General features: G+C 40.0%; 1 protein-coding gene across 1 annotated transcript in view; it reads right to left on the bottom strand.

The window, feature by feature from the left end:
- ANKUB1 (ankyrin repeat and ubiquitin domain containing 1) overlaps nt 1–20,224 on the bottom strand; it is a 39,043-nt gene extending 18,819 nt beyond the window's left edge. The window contains exons 1-4 of the mRNA XM_017669563.3: nt 19,715–20,224; nt 18,188–18,331; nt 10,977–11,193; nt 794–908 (exon numbers count right to left, since the gene is read on the bottom strand). Of these exons, the coding sequence (XP_017525052.1) occupies nt 794–908; nt 10,977–11,193; nt 18,188–18,331; nt 19,715–19,804 (566 nt within the window). The 5' untranslated portion in view covers nt 19,805–20,224. The remainder of the gene's footprint in view (nt 1–793; nt 909–10,976; nt 11,194–18,187; nt 18,332–19,714) is intronic.
- Nucleotides 20,225–21,139: the final 915 nt, after the last annotated feature.

Genomic DNA, 21,139 nt, shown 5'->3' with positions numbered 1-21,139 from the left:
ACTATTAAAAGTAACAGTACAACACAGCTATTTGGATTCAGAGCACGAAAAAAGAGAATTATCACTATCTCCAAATAGAAATTCATTAAATATTTTTTGAATATTTTATATTGCTAAAGCTGGTTTTCTAATCTGTCCCTTCACAGAGCTCTTTATAGAGTTCCTTGGGTGTATGTTGCTTCTGTGAAGCACAATTAAGTCATCCACCAGGGGGCACTGTCCTAAAATACCGCTGAATTTAACCCTAAAGGGCAATGCAACTCAGGTATTTGGGAAGCTGCTGACTTCAGAGATATATTAGAATGTCCACCTGCTTTTCTAAAAGACCATCCTGTCCCAGCCACACGTTACCCTTCATGTTGGCAAAAGTACGAATGCTTGTATTAAATGTAGTTTGAAAAATTACATGGGACCTTAGGAAGAGAAGCCAATGTTTTCAGCCAATCAAGTAACAACTAGTACTTTTGAGAATAACTGAATGTGAGTGTGGTAAGGTACTTATTCTGACAGCTTTGATAAGTGCTGTTAAAAGCCTGATATCCAAACCAAACTGAAAGCACCCATTAAGGAAAATCAGCCTGAATTGCCACCCATCACCAAAGGCTGTCAGCCCTGGTGGCATCCTTGCTGTCTTATTTCAGCAAATATCTCAATAATAATGTCTGGTGGAGACGTGCTAAGTGGCACTGGCATGGAGCAGCACTCCAGCTGTAGATGAATTGCAGATTCAAGGTCCTTTGGAAGTTAAGTGAAAATTACTTAAATTAACTTAGCATTTGCTTTATCTCCATACTTGAGTACTGGTCCTTCATTTGATAAATAGCGCTGGGCTTTAAGTTTTTGTCCGAGGAGACAGCCTTTCAGGAATTCCTTCCATCCATCCCAGACGTCCAAGCGCAGTGTTGTGCCTGTGGATCAGGAGAGGCAATTGATGGGTTCAGTCCATCACTGTGGTTTGGCAGTCCATATAATGACAGCTTTCCCCAAACAGGCATGAGCTGGATGCCAAACAAAAGGTAACCTTGGAAGAAGTAGACAGGGATGGTATTTTTAGCTTGGGCTTGTACTGATTTAGAAAAGCCATTTAACTTCTGTGCATTTCCATTTTTGCATCTACACAGTGACTGTATATAATGCTGAAATATTTTTTGCAGCTATCTTAGAACAGTCCTGGACCTTGATTCCCTGCTAACAGATACATCCCTATGTAAACTAAAGCCGTGATGTTGGGAGAGGAAACCAAAGGACAGATGGGCCGTTGGGCCTTCAGCTGAGGGGCAAGCTATGGGCAGAGTCAAGTGATCCTTCGTCTCTCCTTCACAAAATAGGAGCCATTCTATGTTATGAACACAAAATTAATGTTTGTTGTTGCTGTAGAATTTATCACTTGTTCCTCACAAGTCTACCCTCTCCTGGTTTCTGTGATGACACATTCCCTTTGTCCTTCAGGTTGGTGTTTTCCAGGAATCTTTCCTTAGCCTTCTGCTCTTTACATGCTCCACATTCCCTTGGGATAAAACCCGATCTCCCCTCTATCTGGCCCTTCCTGACCTCTCTCAGCTACTCCTAGATGGCCTCGCTCATTCTGTTCCAGCCACTCTGACCTTTCATCTGTCCTTCCGATACGCAAGTCCATTCCCATCTCAGAACCAAAAGACTTGCAATTTGCTTTGTTACAAAGGGTCTTCATCCAGAATTTTACAGAACAGTGTCCTTTGTAATCAGCTTTCAGTTCAAGTGTCATGTCTCCACAGCAGACCCTCTTGGCCACCACAGCTAAAGCGACCTCTGCCTCCACTACCTCCTCCCCTCTCAGTATTCTTTATCCCATGACATTCTTTTAGCTTATTCAAAATCCCTATAATCAGTACTTGAATTTGTTTTCCTTGTTTGGAGATTTTTTTTGTCATGCCCACACTAAAAAGAAAGCTCTTTCAGGACTTGCCACACAGCCTGACACTTGGTAAGTGCTCATTAAATCCTTGTTGGCTGACCAACAAACAATCTCAGTGACGTTATGGCTTCATTATCCATGTGCCACTCACTCTCAAGTTCAAATCTTTAGCCCAGGCCTCTGCTCCACCAGCACAGTCGCTTTGCTGGGGACATTGCCATCTGAGGAATTGCATTATGACCCATTTTTTGAAAAGGAGGTTTGTCAGCTTTCATCCCCAACCTCCTTTTCCCCTGCATTCTGTGACTCTGTTTGTGGCACCACTATCTTCCTTGCTACCTAAACTAGAAATATGGGAGTTGCTCTTCATACCTCCCTTTTTCTCATGCCCTACTTGTACACAATCGCTAAGCATTGACTTAGCTAAGCTAAGCTAAGCTAAGTTTATTTTGTAAATGTTTAAGAACTCTGGTTTCTTGCCACCATCACAACCAGCTCCACCGTTTTCATGTCGAGATAATCTCTTGCCTAAATGAACTCTGAGAAACTCCAGCAGCCTCCCCATCTTTGCCGAAATGTCATCTCCTTTTCTAGCTAACTAAAATAGCTTCCCCCCCCCACCTTACCACATCACTCTACGCTGCTTTCTTTTTGCTTCATAGTTTTTATTTCTATTTAAAATTCAATCTTTTTCTGTTTATTTGATGTTGTTTGCCTTCCCCACTGAAATGCAAGCTTCAAGAGGGTAGGAACCTTGCTGCTCTTGCTCAAGCTTGGTGCCTGCTTCCCCATTGGTGCCTGACTCATGGTAGATGCTCAGTAAATATTTGTTGAGCGAAATTCTGCCCTACTCTGCAAACCCATTCTGGCCATGTGCTGCCCTCCTAACCTTTAGCAGCCCAGCAGGTTAGCTTGCACTTCAGTGTATACACCAGGCTGTTTCTGGCCTCAGGGCTTCTTCTTTTGCTGCCCTTTTGCTGTTTAAATTCTTCTGAACCCTTCACTACCAATAATTTATGATGCAACCCTGGCATAATCTCCTCCAGGAAGCCCTCCTAGACTATCTTTAACTGTCCTTTCACCTCTCCAAATAAAGGACTGCTCAGTTCATTACCACAATATATACCACAAAGTATAACATAGAGAGCAGGGACATGGACACAGGGGCCAGACTGCCTAAGCCCAACACCTGGTTCCACTAGTTACTGGGTTCCACTAGTTACTTTGAAACTCTTTATCACTGAACATACACTTCTGCTTTGGAATTATCAGTTTACAAACACTAACTGAGAACTCTTTGAGCCCAAGCATCATCTCTCATTCGGTCTATGGGATCTCTTTTAGTTATGCTCTTGGGTTGCACGGAGGCCCAAAAGAAAATGGGGTTTGTTATACTGAGACAATGCCTGGATCTGGCGTACATTAGCAACCAAGGCACCTCTTATAATGGGCCACTCCCATTTCTCCCATTGACCACAGGATCACTCTCATGCCCTCTATGTCTCTTTGTGGGTCTTCTCTGTTTCTCCTCACACAGACTGCTCCACTTACTTGCAGTTTCTGTCCTATCGTAACCTCGGCATGCATGCAACATTGGTTTGCCATGACCCATGGCTCCTTCATGATACCCTTCATTTTCTGCCCCTACCGATAACCAATTTTTGTCTCTCTGCATTTCCCAGTTTGAATGCACAAGATTAATAAGTATTAATTATTAGTAATAATAAAAATGAATAATAATAATAATGTATTGAAAATGAAAAGCTAAGATTTTTGAATGTTTATTATATTTGTGCACTGCTGTAAGTACTTTACATGAGCAGGCAATCTAAAACTCACAACAACTCTAATTGACAAGTTGTATTATTGTCTCCATTTTACAGCTGAGGAAACCAAGGCTTTATGAGCTTAAGTAACTTGCTCAGGTTTTACAAACCCAGTAACTAGTGGAACCAGGTGTTGGGCTTAGGCAGTCTGGCCCCTGTGTCCATGTCCCTGCTCTCTATGTTATACTTGTCTCCAAACAAGACTCTAATCGGTTCAGCTGTCACCGCTGACGTCACGGACAGTCTATGGATTGACAGCTTTCGCATCCAGGTGATGGCCATGGCAATAGAGCTGGGCATATGTGTGACTTGGTTTATCCATACACATCCTCAGGCTCAGAAACACAGTAGGTTCATAATAAGTATTTGCAGATGAGAAGCTAAAAAGGAGGGAGGGAGGGAAGAAAGAAGGCAGGTGTCATTAGCTCTTTGGAGCCCTGCTTGTTTTTGTTGGCTGGCATATTGCAACATCCATAATCTTAGAGTCACAGAATGCTGAAGATAAAGAGATCCTAAATGACTCAGTTGCCCCCTTGAATAGACTGGGAAGCTGAGGCCCAAAAATATGGGTAAACTGCCTGAGGTTACTCAGCAAGCAGGGCATAGAGTTTGGCGTGGAATTTATGTCTTTAAGAATCTTTCTAATACTTAGAAAGCCTTCTCCTTTCAGTTTCCTTTCTACTTCCCTGTCTTTCCCTTCTTGTCTCCATTCCACAGGTAGACACACACCTAAGTATATGTTCTCTCTGCTGATCCGTCTCTTTCTGGATCTTGTGTTATAACCTATAATCTCGAAATGGCTTGAAACAGCTCTTCCTCCATTACTCCCTACCCTGGCCATGGATTTCTTGACTTTCCTTGTGTATTGATTCCTATTTGCCATGCTTGCTTACTCACAGATCCTGATCTATATTATGGCCCTTTAACCTGAGTCTAACCTGCCTCAAACCTTACAAATCTGGCCTGAGTTGGGAGAGTTCACTCTTTGTGCTAGGTAATTATGGAATTATTCTGTAGTGGTTCTGCAGATATCCTATAGAAATGCCTTAATAAACATTTTCCAAAATATGGATCATCTTGATATAATAGATTTAGATTCTCTAAAGCTTCAAGCTGTACTTAAGTTTTCTTTGTAAAATGTTTGATTCTTATGGGTAGCGCTGGAAACAAAGGATTTTAAACACTGTTCCAAGTACATTTATTCCTGATGTAAATGATTTACTCTATTTTTAGTTTACTATGCAAATCACTCACAGATGAGCATTAGAAAGCTTTAGCTGGGTGCTGTACTCCAGCCTCCTTCGTCCCCCATAGCTGAGCCACGCAACTTCAATTTGAAGAAACAGCCCAGTCCCAGGCCCAGCCAACAATCTTAATTCCAGTAGCAGGGGATTTGTTAAGATTCCAGGCCAGTAGCTCAGAAGTTTGGTGGGAAGTTGGTGTTAATGATTCATCCTGCTCAGTTGTCCCCATTCTAGTAGTTTGCCTTCTTCCTCCTGACCAAATCCTCACCTTATGACCCAGTATCCCTCTCTATCTTTGGATTTTAGAACTGAGGTTCTATCTCTGTTCTCTGAGCCTAGAACGGAAGTTCCTTCTTGGAACTCCAATCTCTGGGTTTAGCTGTCTGTTATATATTGTCAGAACCTCTGAAGTCAACAACCACCTTGACTGGTTTCCCACCTTTTATGTCATTCTTTCATTTATTCATTTACTACCTTGATACTATACTATGGTTCACCTACTGGGTTCCTGCTGGGTATCCTTGAGTCTCACCTTCTGGCTTCTTCAGTCTTACCAATTGCCGGTTGTAGACATACTTGCCTATCCTAGGATCCCACCAGCAGGACTTACTTGAAGCTAACCTCCCTCTGTGAGATGTCTACAAGCGGGTTCTTCCTGGCCCATCTGACCTTCCCTAAGTGGTTGCCTGGCCTCAGGGTCTCAGCTCTTCCTTGGTTAGCCTCTCCACTGATGATGAGCCCTAATTCTGAAAACTACAGAGTACATACAGGCTATATGATTGAAATCCTCATTAGCAGTAGGACACATCTATCAAGCCCTCCCTGTATTATGTTCTCCTTTTATTCTCTATCTAGGAGCAAATATTACAGATGTTGTAACTATCAATTTCCATTTCTTGCAATGAAGCAGTCCTAAGTCCTCAAAGAACAAGAATAACAATGGATGGTTTTTACATTAAGGCTTAAAGTTTGAATGTCCAGAGACTTTCTAAGTAAGTTAATCAGCATGATTTATTGGACAATCTTCCATCCCAATTGATTTGTCATGCCTCCTTTGTAAAACATTAAATTTCTTCATAAGCTTAGGAATTCTGTGGGAAATAGAAATTTACTCAAAAAACACTATGTTGCTCCAGGAAATATAACTAAAATTTCTAGCCAAAATGAAAGTAAAATTAATGACACTTAATTAAGCTTCAGGGCCTCTTCCTGCATGAGCATTCTAATTCTTTATTCATAATTTTGGATTACTTTTCTAAAGAGGACCACAGAATTGTATGTATTTACAAAATCTCTCTTAGATCCCTCTACTTGCAACCCCCACTACCATGCCAAGCAGGCAGGGAAGTAGCTGCAAGCAACAGTGCCTATTCTGGGGAATTGTCTTCAATCTCTCCTCATGTGGTCCCTGTATCCTAAGTTTCTGGATTCCTTTTTCACTCTCTGGGGTCAGTATCTGCCTGTCTGATTTGGGCTTTTTCTTCTTGAATGTGGAAACCATTTCTCTGATTTGGGTTTCCCCTACCAGGAAACAAACCAAAACATTGATCAGAACTTAAAGAGCACCAATAAATATAGGAATCAATAAAGAGCATACAGTATAAATTGTTGGGAAAAACCCAATCCTGAGTGTGTGATTACCATTTATTAGTGGTATGCCCTTCAGCAGGTCACTTAACTTCTTTGAGCCTGAGTATTCTTATTTATAAAAGAAATTAAAATGACACAGTAGGTTTCCAAGGGGCCTATGCCTGGTAGAGGGACCCTGGAGCCAGCCCAGATTCCTGGGTCTAAGCTGTTCCTGCTCCTGGAACAGTCCCTCAGGTATTATGTGCTCCATCTGGCTATGAACACATGAGGCATTTACAATGAAATGTACCCATGGCACCATCCTGTAAAGGAAAGTCCTTCATTCACTCACTCATTTGTTTAGGTACACCTTGTTCCAGAAAGGACTAATGTCAATTTATAAGCATATATTAAATATAGACAGAACAACAAGAAGACCAGTACATAGATAAGCAGGAGGAAAGCAAAAGCCAAGGTAGATTTAAGAACCAGAAATAGGGTTAAAATAAACATCTGTCCCACATAGGTTGATACAAGAATAGGAGTGGGTGTGTCTTGGACTTAATATCGTGACACTAAACCTCAAGTCACAAAATCATAAAATCACACATATTGGGGGATGTGTAGCTTTGATAAATTCCTTATAAGTTAACTATCAAATATTCTACCACCAAAGAAACCCTTTATTCCCTTATTACTTATCTTCTTAATCTCTGTAATCTTCTTGTCTCCATCCATTTTATTAAAACTTCTCTCTCTGAGCTCACCAATGACCTTTAAGCCACATCAAATGTTCTCCTCATACATCATCTTTGGCTTTTTACCAGCAGCCTGAACACAGTTTTTTCTTTGTCTTCTGTGACAATGCAAAGTCCCAGTTCTCCTGACTCTGACAGCTCCCCTGTTTCCTCGTATCCTAGCCCTGCCTTCGGCATGTCTGGAGCACTGGCCCTTGATGTGTCCCACTCTAAGAAAACACCTCTCATAGGGCTGGGCCCCCAACTCCATGGGCAGGATGCCAACAGCAGTATTTCCTAACCCAGCCCATTACTCAGGTCTCAGCTCCATGTTTGTTACGGAGGAAAATTAGAAGACGTTAGTTGTACTTACAGCTTTTCCACTAAGAGTAACTTTCAGGAAAAAAAATGTACTCTAAATTTCCTTGTATGTAAAGTTTAGGATCCAAAGCATAAGTTCCTTTTCCAACTTCACAACCAGTGTTCTGGTATCAGAGCCCCGGTGTTTCCCTCTTCTTAAATGTGATCCTGCACGCCATTCTTTCTCTTCTTCTGAGTGTCTTAGATTTGTCTCTACCATTGCTGGGAGAATTAGTTAATATGGGCATTACCAAAAGCACCAGTTAGCGTATCTCCCTGCTGTCAGTCCTCCTCACTCCTTTATATTTCATGCTGCTGGCTGCCAGATTAAACGTCTATTAAAACAGTCCTGTTCCAGAATGGACATGGCTCTGGTTACAAGCACATGAGGGTTGCACCCTGTTGCCTCGCCCCTGAAACGCTCCTCAGTCTGACCTCAGCTCTTTCCCACAGATCCCAGCGAGGCTTCTCTGCTCTTCAGAACTGTCTCCTGCTTTCTGTCTTCCCTGGATTATGCCCATGTTCATGAACCTGTGGCTCATGTTTTTCTCCTGGCTGGAAGCCTGGAATGTTTTTCCCTTCCACCTCTCAGATGGTTCATATATCCCACATATTTGTGTGCTCAGGCCCAACATTCTCCAGAATGCTTTCCCTTGGGCCCCTCGGCCCGCACTGAACTGGCTCGCTGGATCATAACTGAGTGTATGTGCATGTCTTGTTGTTCCCACCTCACCCTAAATGCCCGGTGTGCAGAAGCAGTTTTGTGTATTTCTCTGCAGCTAGTAGGTGCAGTGACTAATTGAACTACCTAAATCTTTGATTTTCAATCTAAGCTTAACTGCTTCTCCAAAACCTTCTGGTCTTCCATTGTCTTTGGAAAAGGGCCAAGGTTCAATTTCTGACAGCACCAGGGGATGACTCATTGACAGCAAAGAGGAGAACCTGGCAGAGAGGCTGATCAAGGACTTCTTCACCCTCCAGTTAAAAAAGGTGGCCTGGCTACTTAAGGAATGCTAGGGGTGCTTCAGGTAAAGATAAGATGCAAAGCAGGCCACTCCACATCACTAATCATCAGGGAAATGCAAATTAAAACCACAATGACATATCACCTCACCCCAGTAAGGATGGCCAGCATCGAAAAGACTAAAAACAACAAATGCTGGCAAGGATGCAGAGAAAGGGGAACCTTCCTACACTGCTGGTGGGAATGTAAGCTAGTTCAACCATTGTGGAAAGCAATATGGAGGTTCCTCAAAAAGCTAAAAATAGAAATACCATTTAACCCGGGAAACCCACTCCTTGGAATTTACCCAAAGAATACAACTTCTCAGATTCAAAAACACATATGCACTGCTATGTTTATTGCAGCACTTTTTACAATAGCCAAGATATGGAAGCAACCTAAGTGTCCATCAGTAGATGAATGGATAAAGAAGAGGAGGTATATATACACAATGAAATATTATTCAGCCATAAGAAGAAAACAAATCCTACCATTTGCAACAACATGGATGGAGCTAGAGGGCATTATGCTCAGTGAAATATGCCAGGCGGAGAAAGACAAGTACCAAATGACCTCATTCACTTGTGGAGTAAAACAACAAAGCAAAACTGAAGGAACAAAACAGCAGCAGACTCATAGACTCCTAGAAGGGACTAGCAGTTACCAAAGGGGAGGGGAAGGTGGATGGGGAGGGAGGGAGAAAGGGATTGTGGGGTATTATGTTTAGTACACATGGTGTGGGGGGGTCACGGGGAAAACTGTAGCACAGAGAAGGCACATGGTGAATCTGTGGTATCTTACTACACTGATGGACAGTGCCTGCATTGGGGTATGGGGGGTGACTTGATAATATGGGTAGATGTAGTAACCACATTGCTTTTTCATGTAAAACCTTCGTAAGAGTGTATATCAATAAAACCTTAAAAAAAAAAGATGCAAAGCAGGCCGAAGACTCTTCCTTCCGTCCCTTTCCCTGTTCTCTCCTGGCTTCTCCTCATGCTCTGTGTTCTCACGGTGGCCAAAGCAGTCGACCCTATTCCTGCTCTAGCCTGTAACCTGACGTTTGAAAACCTTCACTGCTGGTGGGTCATTTTAAGGGGCTAATGTGTTGTCCTTGACGCCACCTGAGCAAGTCACTTAACCATTCAGAACCTTTTGGCTTTCTTTAAATATATAAAGATTTGAGGTTGGGCTACACCATTTCGAAATTATTTTTCAGCTCTAAAATGTTATGTCACAATCTGAATAGCAGAGGCCTGAAAAGCAGTCACGCTAGTTTTCTCCTTTCTCCTTTGTTATTTCATTAAAGTGGTAGATCATAAGTTGCTTGGGGATAAATACCCCTTGAGTGCCCTTACTCACATAAGCCCCACTGTGTTCTGGGCAGAGCTGATCCCCAGCACGAACACAGAGCAGGTAATTGCTGTACAGTGAGGTGCTCTGGGGACAAATCCTAGAACATCTCTTCCTCTGATCAAAAACAAGGATGATAATTGATGGCAAAGCTCTGAGAGCCCTCAATTAAAAATAACATGAGAGAATAAGCCAGTATAATAGGAAGTAACAATATATGCAAATTTAACAATTCTAAAAAGCAAAACTATTTAACTCTACAGAACCCTGCTGTAAATTGGGAGGACTCAAATTCCATCGCAACAAATGTCATAGTACGTCACCTAAAGATGTGCAGATTGTCAGCAGAGACTCATTCACCTCAGGCAAGAATCTCTACAAGGCTTGAACCATTTTCCAATATGGTTAAAATACATCTGATAATGCTTTGACTTTGTCTTAATGGTGTATGGTTATGGCAGACACGACCTAGAAGAAGCATATTTAAAGAGAGTTGTAATGTGTCCATCCAGGGTGAATGCCAGTTCACCGAGGCAGTGGTTCAGCCTGAAGTTTTGGCTTCACACTGTTTAAAGCTGTTTAATATAACTGATGATATTTTTAAATGAGATTTCATAAAGCAAGATTCAGAACAGTGTGTATCATATGCTACCACTTGTGTTAAAAAGAGGGAAAAGAATATGTATTTGAACTTATTTCTATATATACTCAAAATGTATTTTGAAAGAGAAAAATATAAGCTGGTATGAATCTCACTCTTTCATCCTGAGGATATTATCAAGTTCTTCTGCTTTGAGTAAAGAGAACAAGATATGGGGCCTTATCTTTCTTACTAGAGACCCAGACACCAGAAAAGGGTGTTGCTAATTTACAGCCCCACTGCGATTGCAGAGGTTTTAGTTTAGAAACAATTTATCCATTGGTGGCAAATCTGGTATCAAAGAACCCTAGCGCTGAGTAGTAGCTCATATCACACGTGGTGGGCAGTACCGATGGCCACCTTGTAGTCCCCGAGGGTGTTGCAGTCATACATCTCCAGTCCTTTTGGGGTCCGGAGACAGAAGACACTCACAGGGAAGCCACATCTCAGAGATACCATTGTCCTCAGATCAGACACTTTTTTACCAAGAAAAGAAATGCTCTCCATCATCGGCATTATCTCTTGGGTCACAGCATTGAACACATAGAGAGTTGGCTTATTTTCTTCCTAAAGGGAGAGAAAAGAGGGAACTCAGGATTAAGGACTATCTGGAGGTTGGGACTGGGGACAGACATTTCAGAGGGTGGCTCTGAGTGCCTCTAGCTCCCACAACAGGGTGCTGAGGATGAAATCACAGGCCAGCTAAGTTCCCTGACTTCTGGTCTGAGCCTTGCTCTTCTCTCCTGAGGGTATTAATGAGGCCTCCTGTTTTGAGTAAATGAAGGAGACTTGGGAGGGCTTTGAGACCTTTCTTCTTAGTCTACAGACCCTGATACACAAGAGGAATGTTGATAACTTATATCCAGGCTATGCTTATGAAGGTGTTAGGTTAGAAACAGCTCCTCCATTGTACTGAGCTTTAGTTGGGAAGTACTGTGGATTCTAAACCTTCAGTTTCTAAAAATCCTCTCTGAGAGGTTATCTCTGGAGAGTGGAACTGAGTTCTGGGTGGGAGGGGAGTTTTGTTTATGCTTTTATGCTCTACATTGTCAGTATGGTCTGACTTTTAAAAAAATAACCATGTATATTTGTTTTTACTATTTAAAAAGGGAAGTTCTAAATATGAGTGAAAAAACGTTTCCTTTGTTCCTTTTTTTCTGAAATAGGAAAGCAAATGGAACTGATATATCTGAGGTAGAATTAAGATGGAAAGTTTGGGGAAAATACTAATCCTTCTGTAAACAACAGGTAAAGCAAGCCAAACCAAAATTAAAAACACAGCAAACAGGAAAAATGGAGGGCAGGGGAGGAGAGGAGAAGATTATAAATATTTTCACTTTTTAAACAGAAAAATGAAACTGGCTCAATATCCTCTTCAGCAGACTGTGGACAGTCCTACTTGTCTTCAATGCTTTGGTTTTGCCTTGGCAGCCGGGAGTGCGCAATGCCCCACTGAGTGCCCGGGGGCATGGGACTCCCCGAGGGGGGCCTTGATCAAACCTGAAGAGTGGGCACGTGGCCTGCAGCTGCTCAAGGGGGCTCCAGGCAGTCACTGCTTCCTTGCTCCACCCTTGTTCCCCTCCTCCTCCTCCCATCCATCTGCAGTTTCTTCAGGGGCCCCTCCCTGCCTTCAGGCTGATAATACATTAAGTTCACTCCCCTCTTCCTGGATAACACATTGCCATAATATCGTCAACATCCAGATCTCTTTGAAAGAGACTTTAAGGAGTGATGATATTGATGAAAACTTAGAGTTCTAAAGTGCAATGCTTTGATCTAGGGCCCATTCAGTGACTCAGATGGCTGGGAGCAGGTTCCGGCACTCTTCTGCGGAGCATAAAGCCATCCAGCAAGCTGAACTGCCCCCTGAGTCTACAGTGCTTAGTTAGAATAATCTTTCTAAACAGCTTGTCCAAAACCTGTTCAGTAAAAAGTGAAAGGACCTGGGATTCACCCTTTTCCTTCCACCATACTCTGGCTTTCCTATGGCTCCATTAACCAATCCATGTGATACTTCTGGGTAGGAAGAAATTCCTATGAAAACTGAGTAAAAAGAGGGGAAGAGAGAAAAATTCTATTTTATATAATAGCTGTTCTTTATTTCTTTCATGAATACTCTGATTTCTCTTTAGTACTATGCCTTGTTATGGCTCCACGCAAAGTAGCAAAAGAGCAAGTGACTCTTAGGAGTTAACTAGCTACTATTTGATGTTAGGAAGTAAGGTAAGTTAAAAGGGAGCTTCTCAGAATATGAATAAGCATCTATGACGTAAGTATACATAAAGCTCTGAAACAAGTAATAAGAAGCAATTGCAAAATATCTGGCCATCTAGCTGAAAGTCAAAAGTGCAAGAAAGTAAGTCTCAAGAAAACTAACAACCGTGTTCATGTTTTTTTTTTTTTAGCATCTGGCCCATTTAATTCTTAATGTATTTGTCACGTAGTTCTCTTTGCACTATTTTAATTCTGTATATCCACCATTTTATATACCTTATTATTTTTATGGGAAAATGCATTTTAAGTTCAGAGGAAGCACACCAGTTGGAGACATTTCTTCATGTTGGTTAGATGGAGAGGGACCAGGTAGATGCTGATTAACAGCAACTTGCTAACTCACATTATTGACATAAGAGAAGGTATCTGGCTATAAGATACCTCTCCTCAGATATTCTGAATAAGGGAACAATGTTAGTTACTAGGAACTCAGGTGCTACTAAATAGACAATACCATACACAAATCATTGTCAGACATAAGTAAAATTAGAATTTTTCCTTCACAAATACATCAAGATACCATGGTAGGAGGTACATGCAAAGTGTCTTACCTTTCAATAAAATACAGAGATTTACTTCATAGAATAATTCTACTTGCTTCTTAAAAAAAGTCAAACTCACTGTAAATACGTAAATGGGCGTTAATAATAAAAGAGGAAAAGTTAAAGAGAAACAGAAAGAAAACGGAAGTTAATGCAGATTCTGAACACTGCTGTACTTCTCTTTTGGAAGGTCCTTTCTTTTTAAATTGAAGTATAGTTAATATACAATCTTAATTGGTTTCAAGTATATAGAGTGGCTCACCAGTTACCCATATTATTAAATCCTCACTCCCTCTAGTGTGGTTACTATCTGTCAACATAGGATAATCTTACAGAAGCATTGGCTATGTTCTCCATGATGTGATCATCTCCATGACCAACTGATACTATGCTTGAGAATTTCTGTGCCCCTTTATCTCCTTCCCCAACCCCAACCCCTCCCCCATGGCAACCACAAGTCACTTCTCACACTGCTGTACTTTTTTCACAAGTTCTGCTTTTTTGGTTTTGCTGCTTTGGAGTTACAGTAGAACTCCAAATAAGCAGAAACTTATCCTAACTATTCCAGAGGAGACCAAAAGAGGAAATCAGGTCTGTTTTTGTTGAACTGAATTAATTAAAGTTATGATGTCTTCATAAACTCCTCTTTTTGTATGATAGTCATCCTGGAGATGTTATCTGTGGAGTCTAGGACACTTAATTGCAACTTTTCTTCACTAAATTCTTTCTATTCACCTTAGAAGAAATAGCCATTTTTTAGGAACATGTTTTCATTTCTAAGTTATACATTTTTAAGAAGCAGGTTTATACATGTTTTTGTGTATAAAATGTATTTAAAACCTAAATTCACATATTATGTGTCTCTTGGATTTTGGTGTTTATACATTAACAGTGTTTTCAAAAGCTAAAATGTACTTTAAATCAATTTTAGACTTACTAATAAAGTTCAAACTTCTCCAACTTGTCTGATAGACATCTACTCAGTTCTAACACAATTAAGCCAATCTCTTCCTGTAAAACAACATTCCAAGGATGCCAGAAAAGATTAATGAAGTTTTAACCCTAGCCCATTCCAAGGATCCCAGAAAGGGAAATAAAATCTTAACCCCAGTCCAGGTTGTTGGTAGTAAGTGATTGAAGGAGGCAGGGAAACCACAAGTTGTGGTGGGAGCCTGAGCCCACCTCACACTTTATAGGAGGCAAACCTGCCAGTTGCTTCTCAGTCCCCTTTATATCAGGGCCCAGACTTGTGACTAGGGTACTCCCCGTCAGGCCCACCCATCCACCCCACTTTGAATTAGAACCCAGTAAGGCAGAGAAGCAGCCGACACAGGGAATCCTCCCTGGCAGGGGCCGACCTGAAGCATTGCTGGCCTGGCAGCAGGGTTGGCCACCGCATCCAAGGCCCACTTCAAGGGCTCAGGGATGGCTGCAGGTGGTGGGGCCTTGACTAGGTCTGGGGCATAATTTAGGTATTGTTTCTGGCTGCATAATCTCTGAGCCGATTCTCCAATCTTCCTGTAAAGACTATACTCATAGCTTTCCAATATGTTCACTTTCTGCTTAAATTGTTCAGGGTTCCTTTCTGCTGCTTGCAACTAAGGGATAGGGATAGGATACAGGAGCGCCTTGTCTTCAGGGTAGAGAGGACAGAGAGGCCACGCTAAGGGAGGGAATCCAACCCTGAAATGCCTCAATACCTTGCTGGGACATTTCTGACAACAATCACATACTTTCTTGTTAATTTTCATACTTTACCTCTCCAAGCCTTTATCATCTCATTTATTTAACACATATTAATGGAAAGCCTAACATGTGCCAAGTACTATTCTAGGCACTGGGTGAAGACAGTGCAAAATTTAAGCAATGGTTTCCACAACGACACGGGTGAGAATGGAGGAGGAAAATGCATCGGCACCTCCACGTGCTGGACGACAACCTGGGCCTCTGCCATGCCACGCGCTGTGCTTTATGGGAACGCATGCTGTGTTTTATGGGAACACAGCAAACTGCAGCAGGGCCGTGGTGAATGGGTGGGACTGACTCGTGTGTTAATAGAACTTGTACTTATGTACCATAGAAAATATTTCTTATAGTCTCTGTAGTTTTTTACCAAAGAAGGAAAAATTAATGCAATGTTCTTTCTTCACTATTCTTAGGTCACTCCCCTCTTCATTTTTCCAAAGGTGACTCCATTACCATTAAAGAAGGTGTAAAACTCAGGGAAACTGGAAAATGTATTGACTATTTAAAATATGTATTTAAGAGCAGATCGCCTCTTACTGTATCTGTCTTTCCTTCTTTTCACACAAGCAAAACCTCATATCCACACAGAAATATAAGGACCATAAAGAAACCAAATATTTTGGACTTATTTCATGACTCATAATATCTACTTGTATCATTTTAAAACAAGAAATTGCTTACTTGAAGTTTTAAACTATCCCAAAGTTGGTTAATAGCTTGATATTTCTAAGTTGTACCAAAATAGACTCTAACTTTCTAGATTTTCAGAAGATAGATCTAATTACATGCAGCAACATGGTTGAATATGAAAGGTTCTACTTAAATTTGCATATATCTAATTATGCAATAAATCAACAACATGCCGTAGAAGGCAGCCTTTGGTTACCTAAGGTAGAGCAAACAGCATAGAGCTGCTATGACTGCAGTCCTTAGGGCATGGAACATTTTCATGAAGTATTTTTGTTGTAAGCCCATTTTGTACTGTTATCATACACACATAGTAAATAGTGTGGATTTTTAGAAAAGACCTGTTTTTTATTATCTAACTAAACAGGAGCTAAGTTAGGATGGAAACCAATATATATGGCCTTTGCAGGTAATTCTCTTCCATCAGACTCATAGTATTATTTCCCTCCCCCAAACCAGTGATAAGAAATTCTCTAAAAGTGGTTCCACTGGAGAAGGTGAAGATTAGGATCAGTAAGATTTCCATGGAATCTGAGAGTTTTTAATTAAACTCTACCTGTTGGCCAGTTCTGTGATGCCTGGTTCTAGTCTGCGTTTCTTGAATAGGCCCATTGCCTCTAGACTCTTGTTTCTTTCATTAGCAGTTTAAACTCCAGGGAAGGTTTAGGGTTCAGTGCAAAGGCAGCTTGCATCACTATGCTAACTGATGCTTTACTGGCAAAATTTATGAAATATTTTTACAAGTAAAATTATAAACATACATTGCCTCTGGGGAGGGAAACTGGGTGCCAGAGGTTGGAGGGAGACTTTTTACTTTGTTTCTTTTTCTGATCTTCTGAATTGAGTAGCAATTGAATGTACTTACTCAAAGATAAAGAAAAATTTAATTTTTTAAAGAAAAAGTCAGTGCTTAGTTAAATAATAGAATCTTAATTCTTTTAACACACCATCCCTCAATAACCATAACTTAATCACATTTCTCCAGCCATCTCAAATTTTAGTAATGAATTTCTACCACTATCTCCAAGTAAGCAAACAAGAAAAACTTTTGAACATCATTTTTGGCATTGGAAAATCCAAGAAATTTTAGATGGTTTATCCTGTACAGTTTCAAAAGCCCAGTATACAAATATATTTAAAGACATAAAAGACATTTAAGAAATGACATGGAACTTAGTCTTCTTTAAAAAGTACTATATTATACTATAATTTTTGGAGTCTGAAGGAGAGAAGTTGTTTTTATTTCTTTTTGATAATTAAACTTTCTTCAAGAATATAAAAATAGTACATGAGTAAATGCTCATAAAACATTAATACATACACAATGCAGTCTTTTTATTTACATAAATGGAATCATATAATACTTATTTTTCTGTAACTTGTCTTTACTACTTAATAATAAATATTTTAGGGGATTCCTTTTAAACATAGACTTCCCACTTAGACAATCACTAAAACATATTAAAACAAAAAGAGCTTTGGCTACCATGACATTTCCTTAAAATGTTAAATATGAGAAAATTAATGCTGTTTAGCAGAAAATATATGCTTTACTAAATTCCCTGAGACTCATGTTTTCTTACAGGGTAAAGAACTAGTATTGACTAATGTTCCTACCCCCAGAGAACAGCCCTTAAACTCTTTAGCCTACTTGTCTCTTTAAAAAAATTTCCTAAAGTTAAGAGTTCTCCATCTAGAAAATCTCCATTTTGCATATTTTGCAATTGTAGGATTCTGTAAAGTTTTTAAAGCCCACCCATGGACCCCAAGTTAAGCAACACTAATTAAAGAACCTATAAATGGAAAAGACTATTTCTTTTGTATGTACACCTAATTCATGAATAGCTACTTGGGCTGGATTTGGATGTAAAAACTACCCCTTCATTCTTATTATTACTGAGAATTTCTTCCCTTCCTCTCTTCCCTTCCTCACTCCACTGTCCCTAATCTATTGTGGACCAACTGAAGTGATCTAATCTTTCTCCCACATTAATGATCCACCCTTTGGCCTTGTTCTAATATTGGTTTGTGGGTTGCTGTGTGATGACCGTTTGGCGCAGGCAACAAGAATTATGGGTGAGGGAAGGGAGGGAAAGAGTAAACAAAGGAAACTATCCAGTCTCCACTCCTTACTTCCCTTTATAGCACAAGTTGTGCATAAGGCCAGTTACACACGTGGGAGAGAGAGAAGGTGAGAGAAGGCAAGAACAGGTTTCTCCTCTTAATTTATAAAATTACTACCTTTGAATTATCCATAATTTTATTCAAAATGAAGTAGACATCTTGGACAAATGTTATTCTGATCATCATACCTTAACAGAGCATTTGAGAGTTGAACAAAAAGATATTCCAACATCAGCAAGACTCCAGCTGTCCTTTAGGGGTGCTCCAGCATATATCAGCTCCAGATACCGCCTGCCTTGTTCATCTTCAGACAGACTAATATGGAAATAATCCTTAAAAATCAACAGCAAATCATGAAAACAGTACATCTCTATGGTACTAGACCAGCAATGTAATATTTTTTCTTTTACATCTTTTCCACTGAGCATTGTAAAATTGTTTGTGATGGAGGAAAAAGTCTTAGACAGGGCTTCTTGGACTCTATATAGCCTTCACCAAAAGCTTATGGATAGAATAAATAAATGGGAAAAAGTTTTATTTTTATTAACTGTAAATGAAATTGAGATTTTCTTTCAATTATGCATGTAGACAACAAACTAAAATAGTTGTAGTTGGCTGTACCTATGACTTTGTCACCAGTAGAAATCATAGGTATTTTCACATCACATTACAACTGTTGCAGATATCTCAAAATGTATTGATCACTACTTTGAAATGACAATGGTTATTAGATACACTGCTAGAATTTGTTAATGTATTAACAAAGAAGCCCACATGTTGCTATATCACAAATTTGTCTTTTAATGTTTGAAAATTATATTTCAGTATAACTGGGTTCCTTTTCTTTGAATGTATTTTATTTTATGCATTTAAAGACATTCTGAGGAGTCCATAAGCTTCACCAGACAGCCAAAGGGATCCATGAGGCATAAAGTTTAAGAGCCTCTGTATTAGAAGATCTAGATTTCAGTGATCACAGTAATCTACTGAATATATCTTGTAAGTATAATTCAATAGATGCTACCTAGCAAATGGGAATGATCATCTCCAGTTAAATACTGTTTGATGGTCAGGACCTAAATATTTGTCTTAATTTCCTATTTTAGAGTAGATATTTATAAGAAACCTCTAAGAAAGATATTGCACTCAAATTATTTCTAATTTTGTTTCTCTGATCCTAGGTAAGATGGTCAACCTCTCTGAGCTTTAGTTTCCCTGAATGCAAAATAAGGCTAAACCCCAGAAGTTCTTGAAAGTTCTGTCCACCTACAAAATCCTTTGGTTTTTTTCATAGCTGCTTGCTCAGTAAACAAGCCATCTACCTGACAGTTGGCATGCTCCACTTATCTAGCCTAGAGTTAATGTCCTGTTTTTGTCCTTTTATGAAGAATTGCAGTAATACTATATGGCCTATGCACAACCTACAGATTTCATAAAGAGAAATTGAAAACTTTTTTTTCCTGAGAATTTGCATATTTTGCAATTGTAGGATTGTTTTCCTAACACCTCTATAGTTATTATCTTCTTTTTTCTTAAATTGAAGTATAGTTACTATCTTCTTATCAAGGTATTGTGTAAGCAAATATTTTCAAAGACTATCAGTTCCGTGTTTGCTGAAAATGTACCTAATAGTACCTCTACCCATGTGCAGCTTAAACTTTGCTGCATAGTTAAAATTAATACACATCTTAGTAGCTCAGGAATGAAGTACATACCTGTATCATCAGCTTGACAGCCCCTACAGTTTCATCTGCTGAAACATCAAACGGTTCAAACGATCCTTCAAAGGCGATGAAAATCCTCATTTTCTCAACAACAACAAAAAAGGCAGAAAACAAACTCCACAACTTTTTGCAAAGATCCTCTTGGATAGTGGAAAAATTCCAATTCACAATTAAGAACAAAAATGATTGCCAGAGGCAAGTGGTTACTGCCAAGCCTCAAAGTGAGTTGAATGTGAAGAGACAAGTCCTGCAGTCTCCCAGTATTGGGCAACACAGACAGTAGTTACGTGGGAGGAAGTCTTTCCCCACCCATGGTAGCCATCCACAGCTACCTTGTTCTTATACTACGGAAACTAGCACAATGGTTGGGGCAAGTGCAAACAAGCATCAAATACATAATACAGAAATGACACACAAATTACACTTTGCCATGGGACTCCCATCCACTAATTCTTGAGTCTAGCTGATTGAAGGACCCTTCAAAATAGATTCTTGATTGGGCTGCATTGGTACTGAGTGGAGCCAAACCGTTGGTTTTATTGAATGTGATAATCCTGAAAGTTCCCTGTAAATAACTCTGAGCTGAAGCATTCTGGTTTCCATAACAACTTTGTGTACTTGTTCCCTGGCGGTATTTCTAATCCTGCCATGGGGTACAGAACAATACCCACTTGCACCAAGGAAACGAATGTGTAGGCAAAGGACTCTGTGGCTTTCCCTTCCCATTCTTGTCTAGTGGATCTGCCTATTAGCAACACGATATCGTTGGTATTTCTTTTAGTCTTTGCTTTATGTTATTTAGAACAATTTATCATTGTTATCTCTTCAACTTCCCTTGGTGTTGGTGGAAATTCTTTCAAACCCCACTCAATAAATGAGCAAAGATATTAAGCACCATTATCAAGTTTTTGGAGTATTTTACTAGCGTTTAATTCTATGACTGTCCTCTGAAATCTCCAGTATGGTACACTAGTTTAATGCTCTTATGTCTCATTATTTTTTCATATATGTAAATCTTCCTAAAATTCCTCCTGATCTAGGACAGAATTCTAGGCATCCCTCTCAATAACTGACTACTAAGGGAATATAAAAAGTCCACTTTCTCACATCAAAGGGTGAAAACTCTGCAAAGGAGCCTTGTAGATCAGGCCATGACTGGACTTTACCTGAGACTCTTCCTTGGCTCTTTCTTCTTCCCAATCCTGCTTAACTCTTTCCCTTACTATTTTCCCTTACTATCAAGGCACTCCCTTGATAATTGACATGCATCCCAATCCCTGTGTCAGGTTCTGCTTTTAGAGAAACGAACCTAAGGGCAGAGGATCTTAGAGAAGCTCACATGCTTTCAGAAATCACAACCAAGTGCTGTTTAGCTTCCTGAATTACATGTTTATTTATGTATGTACATTTTTGTAC

Source organism: Manis javanica, chromosome 3 (genome assembly GCF_040802235.1).
Source record: "Manis javanica isolate MJ-LG chromosome 3, MJ_LKY, whole genome shotgun sequence".
NCBI lineage: Eukaryota > Metazoa > Chordata > Mammalia > Pholidota > Manidae > Manis > Manis javanica.
Note: the sequence above shows the minus strand (reverse complement) of the source record. Positions and strands in the feature narration are given on the sequence as shown.